Raw genomic sequence first — 20518 nt, 5'->3', positions numbered from 1 at the left:
TTTATACAGGGTTGCGCAGCACCATGTTATGCCATGTATTAAAAGAAATTCATTACAATTTTTTGTCTAATGTAAAACATTTAACCATACAACCCCTCATATCAGAACATTTCATGAGATTTCATTCAAGTCACCCTAAAATGTTGAATGGTTGTGTACAGGCATTTTTTTGACATTCCTAGTGGGTATGAGTTTGTTTCTCCTCTACATTTAGTGAGTGTGTGTACTGTGAGTTGTAGTGTGAGCTTTCTCAGTGAGACCAGGCTTCCTATGTGTAAAGTCATTAGGAGTAGAGGTGAGACCAAGCTGACATTTCAGGAGGGAACACTGCAGCTGATGTTCTCACTTCATGAGCACAGTCATAACCACAAACAGAAACAAGAAATACTGAAAAAAGTGTGTTTGTGCAAAGTTAATAGTTCTGGAAAAAGTGACTTGCTGTGGTGTGCATATGGATGCTGAGTAGGCAGATGGTGTTTCTGTAGGGGTGGTTGGGGCTGTGTGTCATCTGTCAGTTTGGTCAAGCTCCATCTGAAATGCACTGTCTTCATACAGTACTAGTATGTGAAAATATGTCTACATTTTGTATACAATCCAGTCTGGGAGAATGAATTAATTTGGGTTGGTTCTCTCCTTGTCTTCTTTCCAAAGTATACATAGGTCATTTATAAAGATGTGTGATTTTTCAGATGCGACGTGACAGTCTTGCATAAGAGTCACTTTTACCTGCTGCTTCTGTTTATAGACACCTTTACCTTGGTGTTACATGTTTGTGATGACTGTAGTCTAATGCGGGTGAAAGGGCATGTATGGGTGTACCTGGGAACTGGACCTGAACCAGAACCGCAGTGCTGTTCTCAGCACTCCTGCTAATGTCCTCTGTGTAGATGTCACAGATGAAAAAAAGAAAAGACTATAAAGAGACCTAATGATGCTAAAAGAAAAATAGAAACAGTACAACAACTTGTATTACTGGAGAAAAAAGAAAGTAGCAGATGAGAAGTTTAGATGGGTAGCAAATGAGAAGAGATGCAAATGAGAAAGAACCACTTTAACACAGCACATTGATCCTACAACCCCAAAACAGAAAAAGTTGGGACACAGTAGAAATTGTGAGTAAAAAAGGAATGGACTAATTTACAAATCTCATAAACTTATATTTTATTCACAGTAGAATATAGATAACATATCAAATGTTGAAAGTAAGAAATTTTGAAAAGTCATGCCAAATATTGGCTCGTTTTGGATTTCATGAGAGCTACACATTCCAAAAAAAGTTGGGACAGGTAGCAATAAGAGGCCAGAAAATTTAAATGTACATATAAGGAACAGTTGAAAGACCAATTTGCAACTTATCAGGTCAATTGGCAACATGATTGGGTATAAAAAGAGCCTCTCAGAGTGGCAGTGTCTCTCAGAGGTCAAGATGGGCAGAGAATCACCAATTCCCCAAATGCTGCAGCGAAAAATAGTTTTCTGAGTTTCTCAGAGAAAAATTGCAATGAGATTGAAGTTATCATCATCTACAGTGCATAATATCATTCAAAGATTCAGAGAATCTGGAACAATCTCTGTGCGTAAGGGTCAAGACCGGAAAACCATACTGGATGCCTGTGATCTTCGGGCTCTTAGACGGCACTGCATCACATACAGGAATGCTACTGTAATGGAAATCATAACATGGGCTCAGGAATACTTCCAGAAAACATTGTCAGTGAACACAATCCACCGTGTCATTCGCTGTTGCCAGCTAAAACTCTGTAGGTCAAAAAAGAAGCCATATCTAAACATGATCCAGAAGCGCAGGCGTTTTCCCTGGGCGAGGCTCATTTAAAATGGACTTTGGCAAAGTGGAAAACTGTTCTGTGGTCCAACGAATCAAAATTTGAAGTTCTTTTTGAAAAACTGGGATGCCATTTCATCCGGACTAAAGAGGACAAGGACATCCCAAGTTGTTATTAGCGCTCATTTCAGAAACCTGCATCTCTGATGGTTTGGGGTTGCATGAGTGCGTGTGGCATGGTCAGCTTACACATCTGGAAAGGCACCATCAATGCTGAAAGGTTTATCCAAGTTCTAGATACATATGATCCCATTCAGACGTCGTCTCTTTCAGGGAAGACCTTGCATTTTCCAACATGACAAATGCCAGACCACATACTGCATCAATTACAACATCAAGACTGCGTAGAAGAAGGATCTGAGTACTGAAATGGCCAGCCTGCAGTCCAGATCTGTCACCCACAGAAAACATTTGGTGCATCACAAAGAGGAAGATGCGACAAAGAAGACCTTAGACAGTTGAGCAACTAGAAGCCTGTTTTAGACAAGAATGGGACAATGTTCCTATTCCTAAACATTGGTCCTCCTCCAGCTGTTCCTTGTATGTACATTTAACTTTTATGGCTTCTTATTGCTACCTGTCCCAACTTTTTTTGGAATGTGTAGCTCTCATCAAATCATAAATGAGCCAATATTTGGCATGACATTTCAAAATATCTCACTTTCAACATTTGATATGTTATCTCTATACTACTGTGAATAAAATATAAGTTTATGAGATTTGTAAATTATTCCATTCCTTTTTTACTCACAATTTCTACTGTGTCCCAACTTTTTCTGTTTTGGGGTTGTAGAAAATTGTGTCTTCTGTGTGAACTCAAATGCCTCCCAGAATTGATCCCAGGATTGCTCCTGGGATGGGGACCTGGTAACATTGCTGTAACAATTCTTGAAACTCACTCTATGTGAACAAAAGGCAGGAGCAATGCTGAAAAGGGTGTTTTGTAATGAGGACATGTGTGTCATTTCAGCAATGCAGTTATTGTTCACGCATTTAACCTTGGGTTTTAAATGCAGATAAAAAAATGTCTGAATACGGAAATAAAGCAGAGATCAGGGCGCTCCTCACTATCCACGCTAAAGCTGAGAACATTCGCCAGCTTAATGGAGCAATATGTTATGCACTAGCATAAGTAAAAATGCGCAAAAGAGAAATCACATTTATTAAAGGGACACGCCACTTTTTTTTGAAAATATGCTCATTTTCCAGCTCCCCTAGAGTTAAACATTTGATTTTTACAGTTTTGGAATCCATTCAGCTGATCTCCGGGTCTGGCGGTACTATTTTTAGCATAGCTTAGCATAATCCATTGAATCTGATTAGACCGTTAGCATTGCGCTCAAAAATTACCAAAGTGTTTCAATATTTTTCCTATTTAAAACTTGACTCTTCTGTAGTTACGGAAAATTTAAAAGTTGCGATTTTCTAGGCCGGTATGTCTAGGAACTATACTCTCATTCTGGCTTAATAATCAAGGACTTTGCTGCTGTAACATGGTCTCATTGGTTGCTTTCAATAGCAGGGGACTATTTTCAGGCCGTGTGTAATATCATTGCACCTCCTGCAGCCATGTTACAGCAGCAAAGTCCTTGATAATTATGCCAGAATGAGAGTATAGTTCATAGCCATATCTGCCTAGAAAATTCCAACTTTTAATTTTCCGTCGGTCTTAGTACAGGATGTTACTACAGGATGTTACTACAGAAGAGTCAAGTTTTAAATTGGAAAAATATCGAAACTCTTTGTTTTGTTTTACTGCAATGTTAATGGTCTAATCAGATTCAATGGATTATGCTAAGCTATGCTAAAAGTGCTAGAGCCATACCCAGAGATCAGCTGAATGGATTCCAAAACTGTAAAAATCAAATGTTCAACTCTAGGGGAGCATTTTTTCAAAAAAAGTGGAGTGTCTCTTTAAGCAAACTTAAGACGCTGCGGAAAAAAGTGCATGATTGCAATTACATTAAATGTCACAGTGTATATGGACTAAAAATTAAAAGACACATTCAAGGCACATTATCCATGTTTTTTCTGGAATCTGTGTGTGAAAAGGGCTAAGATGAGATGAGAAAAGAAAAAGTACTGAACCAAAAATGCAGGACAATAAGATGATAAAGATAAAGTACTAAATGAGAGGTTTATTAGCAGTCTGCTTCTGTTAGTATGTGTTCAGGGGCTGCATTAGTTGCTATTGTTTACAGTGGACCATTATTGCCTACGTTGCAGTCTGTAATGATAGCTGCAGTTTGATCAGTGCCAGGACCTTGACCTCACACTCTGTCCACTGGATACACGCAGTGTGAATTTCACCACACTTTAGACAATGCCGTTACTTTTGTAACCCCCTGACATCAGATCGCACCTTTGGAAAGCAATGCCCCACAGATTGAAAAATGTCAAAGGTGCTGCCTACAGTATTTGCAGCAGGCACGTGCACAGATAGGGCTCAACCTGTGCAGAACACATGCCCTTTTTGTCCTTACACTCCGAAGTGCCCTTTTTTTCTAAAGAATTTGATTAGATTTTTTATTTTCTTTAATAAATCAATGCTATTGGTAACCCTTTACGTATGTCTGTCTGTTTTACAAATATATTTATCAAATAAAAGTTATTAAAAAACAAAATCTTTTTGTATCCGCTCAAACTGTCAGTCAAACCTCTTAACTCCGCCCCCTGATTGCGACGAGCTGAAGTTCCACAGCAGAGCAGCTGAACGTCTTGCAACGGTAAATAAATATCTTGTTGTTTGAGTACAATGCCGTCTCATTACGAAAGAAACACTAGTATGTCTATAACGGCGCATGTTTTATAAATTTGAGCAGGGCCGGTTTAGACGAGATTGGGCGAGAGGGCAATCAGGGAGGCACCAAGGGCTCCAAACTGTGACCAAAATGAGTTTTTGACACCACGCGAGCAGTTTTCACTGCTGTTCACGCATGTGCAGGGCACCCGTGACAACAATACGGAATGCAGGATCGGGTTTTACCGCTTATTTGAATGACGCGTCTCAATCGTTTACCGATGGGTCTACGCAGCCCGGGTGAACCGCGAGAAGATGCGCCCGCGCGGGTTTAAAATTAAACATTGCAGAGATGAGAGATAGAGAAAACTTCTAGCCTACATTAACACCAAAAACATTACAGATAGAAACACACAGTTAAGGAAAACTGTGGATATCATAGAAGATGAGAAACTTGTAAAGGATACAAGTATGTGTATTGCCCTGCCACTCATCTCATTACAAAATGCTATCTGGATATTTATGTATCTTATGCCTAGATATAGCCAAGTGGGCTGTATGATTCTTTAGTTCATAACTTTTTATTCTGAAATCAACTGCACAAAGTTTAGTCTGTTTAGTATTTTTCAGTAATGCAGTTCTTTTGGGAAAATGTGAATAATTGCAGGCTGATTTAAGGTGTGCTCAAAATTTTCTGCTTGCGCTTTAAACATTTTCTGTCAGGGGCTACAGTGCTCCAAATCACCAAAAAGTTAGCCCTGAATGACTAGACTAAATTTTTTATACATTTTCATTGCTGGCTTATTTTAAGGAAAGTGTAGTTCACGAGAGAGAACAACCAACCTAAGTGCACCTTCAAGAGACCAACGTTCCTGGTCCTCAGCACAGTTTTTGCCAGGTAGGCAGATACATGTTGGATATGCTAATGGTATGGCTAATAGAATAGTATTTTACTATATTTTTTTGATCTTAAATCTCATATTTCCCCTCTTATCAATGACATACATAAACATGTTAACCAAATAATAAAAATTAGATCATAAAACCAAAAATAATAGCTTTTTTCCTCAAACATATTTTTATTTAACTTTATGTATGCAAAGCAGAGGAAAAAAATGAAAATTAATATATTACACAATTAAATAAGAGGGAGTACACAAGAGCAGTTCACAAACACATGACTACAAATAGGCCTAATACAGACAAACACCCAGGAGGCAAATTGTTAAAGCCAACTTAGAAGGCCAGATATCCTTATAATGCCATAAAATGTCATTTTTCATTCATTAATAGGGAATTTTTCAATCATTAATAGTAAATAAATATAACGTTTTTAAGACGATTATTATGTGCTATTTATTTGGGGGGGGTGCCCTTTTTCAGTTTCAGCACATGCCCCTCAAAAGGTCTGTGCACGGCCCTGATTTGCAGTGTCTGGTTTGGAGCGTGTGGATGATGAATGCATGAGCTTTGTGGTCACTGCACAGAACATATGCCGGCATATGTCAGTCATTATTGGTGCCGATGTCATGGCAGAAAATGTTTGCACCATATGTCATGTAAACTGGCATTAAGCTGTAGCCTGGTGGCAAGTCCCAGCGCGTTTCCCTTCATGAGGCATTAATTTGCGAACAATAATGGAGAAAAGCAATTCATTTTTATGACTCTTGACCTTGAGTGAGACCCACATCGTTCCCATATTCCACATCGTAGACAGGGAGAGAAAAATGAGAGAGAGAATTTAAAAGGAGGTAGGCTGTAGACATTTTCGTAGAAAACCATCAGAAAATGTGTTCGCATGTGTTCATGAAGCTCAGCTGGTAGGGCATAATGCTAGCAAGATTATGGCTCCGGTTTTCTGGGAACATGCATAATTATAATGCATATCTTGAATGCAGTGGAAAAAAGCATCTGCCAAATGCATAAATGTAAACATTTTAAATACACAGGATGCTGATGTCCATACCAGGCTGCTTAATTTTAAAGTAGGCCTGTGCAAAAAATCACCTGCGATTCTCACGCGTGTTAGCCGGTTCCTTGATTAGTAGTAAATTGCCATCAGCTGCTTTCAGATGGAGCGGCATTTACTACAAAGAGCTGTATTTCACAGTGAAGCTAGTCAAAATCACGTTCATAGTCGAGGAAAATCGACTCCGATAATCTATGCGATTTTGCCTAACATCATTGAAATTAGGCTCCCCTTGTGATGTCAGTAGGGGATGATACCGTCCCTTAATCTGCACTATCCAACCACAGTACTACCATTTAGTGCAGATATCAACTTATTTGCATTTAAAAGGACACTCCCAAAATGGCACATTTTTGCTCCCATCCACAAAGTGGCAATTTCGGAAGGTTGCTCCTCGCTCCGAAACACATATTTAAAAGCTCACGTAACACACGCTGTTTCTGCATTTCTACCTATAGTACCTATAGAGTAGTATTACATCCTTTTTATCTCCGAAGAGTCTTTAGTTTAATCAGATTTATAAAAGTAAGATTAGCTTTACCGAATCTTTCCTATAACGTACGAAAAAATTAAGAAGGAGGAGTTACTACCGCGGGAGGAGCGAGTACGAGTCATGCAACATCACTGTTTTAACTTATGATTCACTACATGTTCGTGTCATTTATATAATATGCAGGCGCCTATTTCCAACATAAGACAGAAGTCGTACTTACCGCGTGCAACTCGTCATGACCCGGTTGGGAAAATCCAGCGCATCAAACACACGCAAAACTCCGCTGCTACTCCGGATAATAAACTATATCCATTGTTTCCATAAGGCTGACTTTCTTCTCCTTACATCCAAAAACACACTTCTTCATTCGTGCCATTGTTGAGTTTTGAATAAGCGTGATAAGATGTTTGAAAGTTCTAGCGTCTCCCACTGATGGACGGGTGGGCGGGGTTTTCCAGGGGAAGTATAAAAAGAAGTGATACATATAGAAACCCCTGAAACGTCAGCCTGACCTGTAATCGAAAAAAACTTTCCAAAACTTGTAAGAACCCTGGCGAAGGGCATTCGGCACAGAAATACTCTGTAACAGGCCCAACTGCTTTTTTGACACTTTGCCTACGTTTAGCATGAGGAAACAACTCTATAACTGTGTTAATAAGTCAGAATGCTTGAAATACCATTGAACCACCCCTTTAAATTTGTGATCCTCGGAAGAGAAGTCACCGGCAGACACTTTTTATAAAAGCTTTTGGGTAAAATTAACCAGTTAGTCAGTGGCCATGAATGGTGCTTTGTTTATGTGACATCACATTAACAAGAGAATCATAATAGTATGTCTAATGAGACTGCTTTGGTTTAATGGTTATTAAGGAGTGGGTGAAATTATTTCATTGTTGTTTTCAACCACTGCCAACACACTTTTATGTCCAAAGTAGATTTTGCATAATAAATGCCCTTTAAAACTGCATTTTAAAATGAAAATGATCCTCCTCTATACTTGTGTTTGAAAAAATGATAGGGACTTGATGAATACACGAGTAGTGTCAGGGGAAAATGTAGCAAAAGTAATGTGCTAGAAAACCAAAATGCACTAATGTAAACATAGTCAAAAATAAACCCACCCTGAGAAATATTTACAGGAGTAAAACCGTGAAATCAATCTGACCTATGTTCTATAATTCTATTCATGGTGCCTTATTTATTTGGAGATGTCGAATCTTTTGGGAATTTTCTAAGTGTCACTGCATCTAATTGTTTTACACTTCAATTCACACGGCAATTGCGATTCACACCCTGAGGAAGGCAATTCCCACAATGCTTTGGGACTAAGTCTTATTGACATTCAAGGGTTAGGTGAAATGCTATTCTTCCAATCAATGAAGCCACTTGAACAAATAGCAAGGCATCTGTAAGTGAGAAAATTATTCCCAGATTCTTCTGAATAACTAAATAATGCTCCACAAACTGAATTACAGGGAATCTTTTTGGACATCTTTCATTAATCAATATGAGTCATCCCCTTGGGCTGTGGAGTAGTTTGCATCCTCATGAGCAGGTCAATAAATCAGTTAAGGTGGTGTTACAGTAGTTCATGTCAGTGATACTCGTTGCTAATGCATGCATAACACTTAGATTTACCTCTAATTTAACGCCCAAACTCGCTGGAAGTTTGTGCACTGAAGTGAATTGCCACAGGGCTCGGATCATAAATATGTGCTTGGTCTGGGCATGCTGATCCAGGAAATACTGCTCAACAAACACACGGGCAGAGGATGCTACAAAATCAAATTTATTTGCTCACTGTGTCCCTTCCTGCTCTCGGGGCTGTTTTTGTACTTTCACTCCTGCATCTGCTCAGATGTCACCTCCGATTTTAATTTGCTGTGTGATGGATTGATGCTTAGAGATTGTTATGCTTACACATTTTCTCCATGTGATTCCTCTCTGAGGGTCAGAAGGGTTGACGGATGACATTCTCGGATTAACTGCCCTCGATTTCACGCATTCTGTTTGACAGACAGTCTTTCCAGTGTGACCTACAATGCACGCTGTAATTTTTATCAGTATGTGTGTTCCCTGGGATTTGAACAAGGTGTACTTTTTGAAAGGGTACTACTAGGGACCATATTGTTCACCAGGACAGTGTAGGAATGGGCATTGGTGGTCTTTATTGTCATCTCTATGCATCTGTAACCAAGGTGAGGTCTTCAGTTTGTTCAGACATCTAGACTTATTTGAGACTGTATCAACAACTCCACACAAGCTTTCACAGGGACTACACCGGCTCTGTGGCTTGCCCAACAGCAGGCTATTAGCTTAAAATTTGGTTACTTTGATTGGTTAATCAAACCAAGCTCTAATATTCCAGTCAGTAAGCATTAGTTTAAGCATCTTGTTACTGGAGAAATCCCTTTGGCTGATTTCAACAGGTATGACATTGCAAGGGATGTTACAGTGTGATGGGGTAGTGGTTTAGCCCTAAGCTGATGATAAAAAGATTGCTTGTTCAATCTTTACAAAGAGCAAGTCATGAACCATTTACCAATGTGTCCTTGAGCGAAACACTTAACCTAGATTGCTTTGGGAAGAGAAGGATTGTTGCATTTAATGCATTTTTTATTTATTTTATTTATATAGCGCTTTTCACAATTGTTTAATTTTCCAAAGCAGCTTTACATTAATAAAAGCAAAAGAAAACAGAAAAATCACAGGACAACAAAGAAGCAATGTAATATGTAACGTAACATAATGTAATGTAGTTATAAGTTAAGCTAATGTCAGCTGACTCCCAAGTGGTTGAAAAAAACTCCTAGGAGAAAAACCCTGTGCAGAAAAAAGTCCTTGGGAGAAAAAAAAGCTCTTGAAAAAAGCCAGACCTAGCTGATCCTATAGAAGATATACTATAGGCTTATATTGAGTACTTTGTTATACAAAAATGTATGTAAATAAAAAGTTTTAATAATTTAAATAAAAATTTAAAGGAATCGGTCAGTGGTCGCTGGTCAGACATCGGTTGGGCATCACAATAAAGGCAAGCGATTGGTGGTCGCTGGTCAGGCATCAGTGGGGCATCACAATAAAGGCAAGCAATCGGTGGTCGCTGGTCAGGCATCAGTTGGGCATCACAATAAAGACAAGTGATTGGTGGTCGCTGGTCATACATCGGTTGGGCATCACAGTAAAGGCAAGCGATCAGTGGTCGCTGGTTAGACATCGGTTGGGCATCACAATAAAGGCAAGTGATCGGTGGTCGCTGGTAAGACATTGGTTGGGCATCACAATAAAGGCGAGGGATCGGTAGTCACTGGTTAGACATCAGTTGGGCATCACAATAAAGGCAAGCGATCGTTGGCCGCTGGTCATACATCGGTTGGGCATCACAATAAAGGCAAGCGATCGTAGTCGCTGGTCATACATCGGCTGGGCATCACAATAAAGGCAAGCGATCATAGTCGCTGGTCAGACATAGGTTGGGTATCACAATGATGGGATGGTTTGAAAAGCTTCACGACAGCAGAAACTGGTTCTGTGTGTCTCAGGGTCCTCAGGTTTGAGGACAAGACAGGAAGAGAAAAACAAAATCCTATTAGCGTAGGGGCCGCTCACATATAATGCAAGTGTCATACAGTATAATGGATGAAAGTGTGCTCGGTTCCGGACAAGCTAACATTGGGGCATACGTTCTATTATATCTCAGTAGAAGCTGTGAAAGCAAATATCTATTTTGTTATTCATGTCAACTCTGATGATGTGTTTTGTTTTCTTTGTAGACATTCCAGGGATCCTCTCTGTTATCAAAGACCAAGAAAAAGAATAAAGGTGATTACTTCTGTCTTAGTCTTATGTTTTATAGTATTGCCATCATTCTGTTCGCTGGCTGCATGGCTGTATAAGGAGCAAAACACAGAAAATATAAAAGTAAAACCTCCTTCAAGACTAAAAGAAGTTAAAACAACAACAGAAAAATATATTTCTGTCATGCTTTTAATTCTTTTTGGCACTTTTTGGCAGGCAACTAATATATTCTTTATTATATTATTGCATATCCTTTCCAAACACTGTATATTACGCTAATATTATTTTCTGAAAGAATCACACATTGATTGATATTGACCTGTTTTACCAAAGAACATGACTGTGAAAATATGAAAATAATATAAAGAACTTCATTCAAAAACCCATTGGGACTTGAGACCCTAAAGTGCTAAAATGCTTTTTCTTTTTGGGTTGTGCTTACAGATATATGTAATTTGTGCAGATCTCAAAAATAATTGAAAAGTTCAGTTGCAAAAGCTGCTTAACAGCAAAAGTCCCCAAGTGCATGGAAGAACGGCACGTTAAAGGTCCTGTTGTTACTGTGTTTTTAAAGCTTTGATTGTGTTTACAGTGCGCAATATAACATATGTTCATGTTTTACTTGTAAAAAACACATTATTTTTCATACATTTTACTTATAGCGCTGTTTTCACTGTCCTTAAAACAGGCTAATGTCTTCCTTGTTCTATGAAGTCCCTCCTTCAGAAATATGTATCGAGTTCTGATTGTGTAGTTTGTTTAGTGTGGTGTGATTTGACAGCAGCTTAGCTTGCTGTTAGCTTAGCTGGCGACTGACATATTCATGTGGGTGGAGTCAAACACTCTTGCTTTGACGTCATTCAACCGGGAAGTAGAGGGCTGTAGTCCAAACCGGCCGTTCGCTGTAGGCTTTGAAAGGAGATTCTTTTAAAGAAAATATATCGCCTGGCAGTGAACTTTGAGCTTTATCGTTTTGCAGGTATTATTTATGCTATTACAGACACATTACACAGTAACTAGGGTTTAAAAAATGGGATCAGAAAGAATGTGACCTTAAAAGAAGGTTTACCACGCTATTACCTGGCTAGTATCCTCCAGACAGTGATGGACCACGTCTTTCTCTTTTTCGGCCATGTAGCGCACGTGCCCGCTTGCGGTGTGAAGCGCGTCCGCTCTATTCTCAGAGATGCACTTGACGGCCTTTTGTGCAGCAATCTTTTTTTTTGAAGACCTAGTTAAGGCGGTGGGGTTTCCCAGCTTAGGCGGGCTGCCCGAACTGCAAAGTGCTGATATTAGGATATTGACAGAATTTTGAGCCTTTTACTTTTATTCAGAAAGCACAGTGAAGAGGCTTTTTTAGAAGTGGGGATTTTTGTATATACTTAGAGGGTTTTGCAGCAAAAGAGAGTCAATTGTGTTAAATACCAATGAAATAACTAAAGTAAAATTGGTGAAAATAAGGCATTTCATTTAACCTTATCATTGTCATGAAATAACCTAAACATAAGAGCCCATTAAAAATTCGAATTGACAAGAAAACATGTCAGACATACTTAGATCACACCGAACACGTTTATGGCAGTTGAACGCACCTTTATTGAATGATTTTCTATAGGCAGTGAGCGTTACGCGCTGTTTATGCGCCCCGAATGCATGTGGGTTTTTTTTTTGCCGCCTGCCGCAGCATGCTTTTTTGGAGGAGCGCTTAGAGAGGAAAAGCTCCCGATGTCATTAGCATCTTTCCATTATCCAATCGAATGAGGGGAGAGGCGGGCCTTCCGTTGTGGTGACAGAAGTTTACAGTTGCTTGGAATAAACGGACTGCAGTCACTCACTCTCTCCTGCGAGTTTGTGCACCTTTCCCCCTCGATAGCAAGCGTCCTCTTTTTAAAATTTCTGATAATATGACAGCTAACAGCAAAAGGGCGTTCATGCTTTAATATTTGATTGACAAATCAGCTGCCTTGGTGGTTGCCTAGCAATATAAAAAGCTGCGCCGCACGTGTTTGGTGTGATTGGCCCCTTAGAGGTTTTTACATTTGATCTCCTCAGTTAGTAATACATTATGTCCTCTTATTTTGTCCCAGCGGGTCCACTGTCTTCCATCAGTAAAAGACGAATCTCCTGTAAAGACCTGGGCCGCGGAGATTGTGAGGGCTGGCTGTGGAAGAAGAAGGATGCAAAGAGCTATTTCTCTCAAAAATGGAAGAAATACTGGTTTGTTTTGAAGGACACCTGCTTATACTGGTACATGAATGAGGAGGTGAGTATGTGTGTGTGTGATTGGCCAATACAGTTATCTCTTTGTTTCTTGTATCTAACAGCACAGCAGAAATTGTATTGATCCGGGAATGAGACTTTAATTGGTGCAGGCTTTACCCTCTTGTGTGGAACAAGATTAATGCCCATCTACCCCCCCCCCAAAAAAAAAACACAGTGTGCCTGTAATGAAGATAAGAAAGTTTGCCGAACAAACGTTCCTCTCTTCCCCTGCTCTCGTTTATTCTCGCTCTCCCTCGCTTTTGATTAATTACCCTCCGTGTCCTCTCCTTTTTATCATGGCCCGGGCCCTGGAAACGACTGCTGTTCTGGGGGATCATAGGAAGGAGAGGGAGGGGTTCCTCTTGGCCCGGTTTTGGTCCAGTGAGACTCCTGCAACAAAGTCTGGCTGTAGTGTAATTGATGATCTTCTACTGTGTGGGTTTTGTAAACACAGGCAGGCTTACAGAGAGCCACACCAATTTATGCTTTTCATTTAATTATGCGAACTTTTCTTCAATGGGCTTTAGCTGTCCCGCTTCAATTTAATACCATGAAGAATAATGAAAATGGAGAAAGGGAATAAAAGAAGAAGGGAATAAGGAGGTGTAGCTCCTAATGAGGGCATAATGACATTATAGTTGTGTCTATAGTGCGGTAACTCGTTCTGACATTCTCATTTTTTCTCTCGGTCCTTTAAGGATGAGAAGGCCGAAGGGTTTGTTAGCCTGCCAGAGTTTAAGATCGACAGAGCTAGCGAATGTCGCAAGAAATAGTGAGTATCTTTACGAAAACATTGTTTGTGGATGTGTTCAGTTTGCGATGCCCGAGGATTTCTTACAGTATCTGTGCTTCCTCCCTAGCGCATTTAAAGCTTGCCATCCTAAAATCAAGAGCTTCTACTTTGCCGCCGACGGCGTGGACGATATGAACAGATGGTTGAGTCGTCTCAATATGGCAGCTGCCGGCTATGCGGAGAGAGAGAGGATCCGTCAGGAACAAGGTAAGAAGGGCGTTGCAACATATTGTGGAAATGGCAAACAAAAGTTCTGACATGTCATGATATTATTGAGATCTTTTGAGGTCCTTTTCTTAAAATTTAAGATAATTAAATTGCGTTGGTTTTTAAAGGGATAGTTCACCCAAAAATGATAATTCTGTCATCATTTACTCACTCTTATGTTGTTTCAACCCTGTATAAATTTCGTTGTTCTGATGAACACAATGAAGATATTTTGAGGAATATTTGTTACCAAACTAATCAGAAGCCCCATTGACTTCAATACAGGGTTCCCACGGGTCATGGAATTTTTGAAATATTATGGAATTTTGAAAGATCTTTTTCAGACATTGAAAATCAGGGAATTTTATATTTTTTGTCCAAGTCATGGAATATCAGGGATTTTTGTTTGTTGCTTTAAATTTTATTTTTTATTTTTCAAAATGTAATCCGCTTGTTTACTTGTGTTGTAAGGAATACCATTGCTAGGTCAAAGTTTTCGCTGACTACAATTTAAACAGCCACTTATTGGCACTGTTTATTCATTTTACAAATTTAAGCTACATTTTTATAAACTCACAGTGTACACTACATTATCCAAGCTCACTGCATCCCGGACATAAGTCATGGAAATTCAGATTTTTAGTGGGGGAAAAGTCAGGGAATTTGACATTTTAATTAGGGTAGGAAACCCTGTCAATAGTATTTTTACTGTGGATGTCAATGGGGCTTCTGATCGGTTTGGTTACAAACATTTCTCAAAATATTTTCCTTTGTGTTCATCAGAACAAAGAAATGTATACAGTTTTGTAACAACATGAGGGTAAGTAAATGATAATTTTTTGGTGAACTATCCCTTTAAAAGAAACAAAAATATTAGAGATTTTTATTGTGATTTTTTTATTCCTTTCGTTTTTAACCCTTTTGAATTGTTAAAATTCCCTACCCTTTTGAGTTGTTTGTGGATGAAAAATTTAATGGCTGTAAAAATCTATCATATGAATATTTTTTTCCTTTTTTTTTCATAAATCTGTTAATCAACCTCAGTACTGACCAAAACAACCAAATGTTTACAAAAATTACAGGATTTTAACTCTTTACAGTTATGCGCGGGTTGATCCGAAATGAGCGGGTGCCTGCGGGTCGTGGCTGCTTACGAGTCATCAAAGTCATCAAGTCATCAAAAAAATTTTTTATGATAATTCCAGTCACGGTTGATCGGGTCGTTTGAAATAAAAATGTCAATTAACTATTTTAAACAATTACTACTTTAAAAAAAAAAAAGTGAGCCAGGGAGCGGGTCAGGTACAATTTTTTTTTATTTTTTTGCGGTCCGAGTTACAGGGGGGTTAGTTGAAAACATCAGTCGGGTGCTGGTTGTTTATACATTGACCTGTGCATCACTGACTCTTTAATTGCCAAGTTCATAAATTATGTCACTGATTTGGGAAAAACACACACAAAATGACCAATTTTCAATATAAAAATTGATTGAGGACTGTCTGTTTTTTTCCTTTTAATAGTCTTGGGCATGTCAGAGATTAGTTAAAACATTGGCTTTGATGCATTGTTATTGTTTTTGTGCAGCATCAGATTTAAAAAATCACTTTTTATATTAAAAATTTGTAATTTTGTGTGTTTTTTCCAAACTCAGTGACATCACTTATGAACTTGGCAATTAAAGAGTTATAAACCTGAAATTTCTGATACATTTTTACAGCAGTGTAATTTGGTGGATGTTTTCATCCACGAACAACTCCAAAGGGTTGTAAATTTGAAAAATTTCAAAGCATTTTGCCAAAATATATATCAATATAAGTTTTGTCACCAAAACCATCCCATTTTCTGAAACGCAGAGAAAGTTATGGCCAAATTAATACAACCCATAGTGGATGAAAACATTCCCAAAAACCCATAAGGATTAAGAGATTCTCTCAAAGTTCAAAATATTTTCCCAAATCTTTTTGGGGAGGTATATGTCCTACATCAGCACATGAATGTAGGACAAATACAGAGGGACAAAAGCAGAGCGAACAAAGTGATATTTTGAGAGACAGTTATTTTGACAGATGAGTTTCTGCTCGCAATCCTAGATTAGTCCTAGATCTCCGGCCCACCTTTCCGAAGCCCTCTTTCTCTCGTTTCCCTGATTTCCTTTGACTCGACCTCATCTTTATTTCTTTGACCTTCACAAATTATCAGGCGGTCTGTAGTGACTCTACCGACCAAAGAATGATAATACAGAAACATCAGCAAACACTGACTTTCATAGACAGGCATCATTACCGCTCATAATACCCACAGAGACAAATTAAAAGCCCTGGGGAGAGATGGGAACAGAGATTGTGTCTGATTCAGTAGCTGCAGATTCACTCAGATGATGAGTGTGAACCTTGGCGGCACATGCTTGCTTGCTCCTCCCCAACCACGCTGAGATAATCGCTTTATCTTTCGCTGTCTGGACCCCTTCTGTCACTTCCATTTACACTGTCTGCCTGCTTGTGTTCATACTCGCTCGTCTACCTGTTTGTATTGGTTGCGCAGAAAAGCAGATGACTAGTCATTGTTTGTTTTAAATAAATGACTCACTATGTTGTGTCTTTGCCATCTCTGGCAAGTCCAATGCTGTGCCAATAGAGAGCATTTTAGGTCTCAGTTTATTTCATAGCTTTTTTCACCTTTTTTGTCTATTTAAGATCCAATTTTATAGAGTTAAGTGTGTGTCCTGATTTGTCTTGTGTAGTATTGCGTTTCACCATGCTCAAGATAAATGACAATTGCAGCATCATGCAACTGAGATGATGGAGGTGAGATGCGGTAGCTTACAAAAATTCAAGATGGTTGCTTTATGAATGATGCAATAGACAGTCATGCATTATAGTTCGGGTCAGCCTCTGGGCGACACTTAAATAGATTCAGTGCTCCTCTCAAGAGTTTTGGCTTGCGTGTGCATATTTCCAAGTGTCTCATTTCGTCCAGAGCACCAGTGCATTTATCTTACGATGTGCTTTGTGACTGCAAAGTGCTCCAGGCCCATCTTAATTTCATTTTATTTCACTAATTCCAGTTGTTACACGGTTCCTTCAAATACTTGATACCAGAGTTTGTGTGTGTGTGTGTGTTCATTGGCCGGGATCCAACCATCCCCTCATGGGAAAACCTGTTTCTTTCTGCCCCATGTGATCTCTGAGGCTTTAATGTAATTATTGTTTACCTCATAGACATGTTTCACAACAAGCTAATGACTCCCTGAATGCATCTCTCTCTCTCTCTCTCTCTCTCTCTCTCTTCATCTTACTCTCTTCTATATCTCTCTCTCTCTTCCAGCAGACTACTGGAGTGAAAGTGAACACGAAGACAATGAAACGCCCTCAACGCCCAAGCAAGACAGCCCGCCGCCCCCTTATGACACATACCCACGACCACCCTCAGTGAGTCATCATCATGCTAACTACTTCTCCAGCACACACAAACACACACAGCTCCCTCTCATTGTGTAATCCCACACAATAGCACGACTTTATAATACTTGACATTTAGCATTGGTAAAAGAGCTGTTTTACAGTGCCGTCCTTTAGACCTGCCCTTAACACGTCACAAGTGTGTACGTGCCCAAATGAGTCAGACCACTTTTTCGTGTTGAGTGAAGCCCACTGTAGATGTGTGTGAGGTTGAATCCGCCACCTCATCTCTCTTTCCTTTTGAAATATTTGTTTGTTCACCCACAAATACTAATGCATAATGTAAAAAATCTTGGATCTTTTTAGCAAATGTTGATATGTGATTAATTGAATTTTAATCCTAATCTAGTGACAGCCCTTATTGTGACAGTATTTTCATGACGGTTCTACTATAGTAATGCAAAACAATGCAACTGTAACATGAAATAATATTTTAACTGGAAAGTAATTATGCATGAATAATAATAATATTGTGGCAAGGTGTTATTTGTAACATTAGTTATTACAGTACACGGTTCGTTGGAATGCTTCATTCTGATTGGCCAGTTGCGACATTTGCAGGTTTGTTATTCCTAGATAACAACCACTTAAAACTTATATATCACAGGGTAACCTGGATGCTGCAAATCATACAGTTTAATATTACACAAAAATGTAATATAAATGTCTTTTAATAACATATAGACCCACGTGATCAATTGCGCGTGCATTTTGGCAACAGCAGTGGTGTTGTTCCCCAGTGGTTCTAACGTGTTAGCAACTCAGAAAGTTTATCGGAGAAGAACCGGATACCATTTAATAAAGTCAACTTTTTAAAATAACTTTATTTGTCTGTGTTGCTTTATCCGCTCGCGTAGCTTGACATGCTGCCGATTCTCGCCATACTTCCATTGCCAAAATACGCGCGCGTATGCTGCTACGTCATCATTGTGTACAAACCGTAAAAGTGTGACATTATATTTACAAATGATTAAACCAAATAACGTGCTCATGACATTTAAATAACTTGCCTTTTCTTAAAACTGAACGTAAACGGGTTTGCATTTGTCAAAAAATTAGCAAATAAAATATTTAAATCAATATTTAATGTTCCGTACCTTTCTTAAGAGGTAAATAGCCTGGTATTAAGTGTTATAATGTATAGACAGCCAGTTGTTATCGCGAAATAAAGTGTGACCCTCCGCTTTGAATCTGGACTTATTTTTGCGATAACAACCGGCTGCCTATACATTATCTCTTACTTAATGCATTAGTTTACGTGAACTATCAATGAACAATACTTCTAAAGCAATTATTAATCTTAGTTCATGTTAGTTTCAGCATTTACTAACACAGTTTAAAAATCAAAAGTTACTAAACACTTTTTTTTAAATGCTTATTTTCTAACTCCACTAGAGTTAAACATTTGAGTTTTACCGGTTTGAAATCCATTCAGCTGATTTCCGGGTCTGGCCCTAGCACATTTAGCATAGCTTAGCACAATCCATTGAATCTGATTAGAGCATTAGCATCACACTCAAAAATGACCAAAGAGTTTCGATATTTTTCTTATTTATAACTTGACTCTTCTGTAGTTACATCGTGTACTAAGACCGACAGAAAATTAAAAGTTGCGAAATGGCTAGGACCTATGCTCTCATACTGGCGTAATAATCAAGGACTTTGTTGCTGTAACATAGCTGCAGCAGGCGCAATGATATTACGCAGCATCCGAAAATAGTCCCCTGGTATTGAAAGTTATCAAGGTGACTATATTCGGGGCTGCGTTATATTATTGCGTCCTTGATTTTTACGCCAGAATGAGAGTATAGTTCCTAGCCATATCTGCCTTAGAAAATCACAACTTTTAATTTTCCCTCGGTCTTAGCACAAAATCTAACTACAGAAAAGTCAAGTTTTGAAAAGGAAAAATTTAGAAACTCTTTGGTTATTTTTTTGCGCGATGCTAACGGTCTAATCAGATTCAATGGATTATGCTAAGATGTGCTAAAAGTGGTACCGCCAAACCCGGAGATCAGCTGAATGGATTCCAAACAGTAAAACTCAAATGTTTAGCTCAAGGAAAATTAGCATATTTTTAAAAAAAGTGGAATGTCCCTTTTACCAACATTAAAGGAACACGCCCACATTTTAGGAATTTAGCTTATTCACCGCATCCCCAGAGTAAGATAAGTCCATACATACCTTTCTCATCTCCGTGCGTGCTGTAACTCTGTCTGACGCAGCCCCCGCTAGCTTAGCTTAGCACAAAGGCTGGAAGTGAATGGCTCCAGCTAGCATACTGCTGCGCATAAGTGACAAAATAACGCATTTATAACAATAATGCGTGATTTGTATAGTAGCACCGTGTACAAATAACAAGGTGATATGAGACACAGCGATCTTTTAACACTATACATACTGGGAACTATATTCTCAGAAGAGGAATCACTGCTACTTGGACGGAGTGATTTGCACAACTCTGAGCGAACTCTCTGCTCCTCACAAAGGGGCTTCTCGGGTGCTGCGAGCAAATCACTCCGCCCAAGTAGCAGTGCTTCGCCTCTTGAGAATAATGTTCCCAGTATGTATACTATTAAAAGATGGCTATGTCTCATATGACCTTGTTATTTGTACACGGTGTTACTATACAAATCACAACAAATAAATAGGAAAATGTTTGCGTTATTTTGTCACTTATTGGAAGCAGTATGCTAGCTGAAGCCATTCACTTCCAGTCTTTGTGCTAAGCTAAGCTAGCGGGGGCTGCGTCAGACACCACGCACGGAGATGAGAAAGGTATGTAACTCTGGGGGATACGGTGAATAAGCTTAATTCCTAAAATGTGGACGTGTTCCTTTAACAAAGATTAATAAATGCTGAAAAACTTTTACACTCCCTTCATGCTGATTTTCATGTATTACGTAAGTTCAACTTCAACTGTAGTCATGGAATTTATAGTTTTCTTCACAAACCCTG

General features: G+C 38.9%; 1 protein-coding gene across 7 annotated transcripts in view; it reads left to right on the top strand.

The window, feature by feature from the left end:
- cnksr2a (connector enhancer of kinase suppressor of Ras 2a) overlaps positions 1-20518 on the top strand; it is a 105861-nt gene that overhangs the window by 71871 nt on the left and 13472 nt on the right. For 4 of the 7 annotated variants that reach the window (XM_065258382.2, XM_065258378.2, XM_065258383.2 and 1 more), the window contains exons 14-18: positions 10816-10864; positions 12928-13103; positions 13801-13874; positions 13963-14102; positions 17427-17530. In XM_065258382.2, the coding sequence (XP_065114454.1) occupies positions 10816-10864; positions 12928-13103; positions 13801-13874; positions 13963-14102; positions 17427-17530 (543 nt within the window). The remainder of the gene's footprint in view (positions 1-10815; positions 10865-12927; positions 13104-13800; positions 13875-13962; positions 14103-17426; positions 17531-20518) is intronic. The other 3 variants (XM_065258380.2, XM_065258384.2, XM_065258381.2) reach the window with 1 other exon arrangement.

Source organism: Paramisgurnus dabryanus, chromosome 22, assembly GCF_030506205.2.
Source record: "Paramisgurnus dabryanus chromosome 22, PD_genome_1.1, whole genome shotgun sequence".
NCBI lineage: Eukaryota > Metazoa > Chordata > Actinopteri > Cypriniformes > Cobitidae > Paramisgurnus > Paramisgurnus dabryanus.
This window is presented reverse-complemented; position numbering and strand designations above follow the sequence as displayed.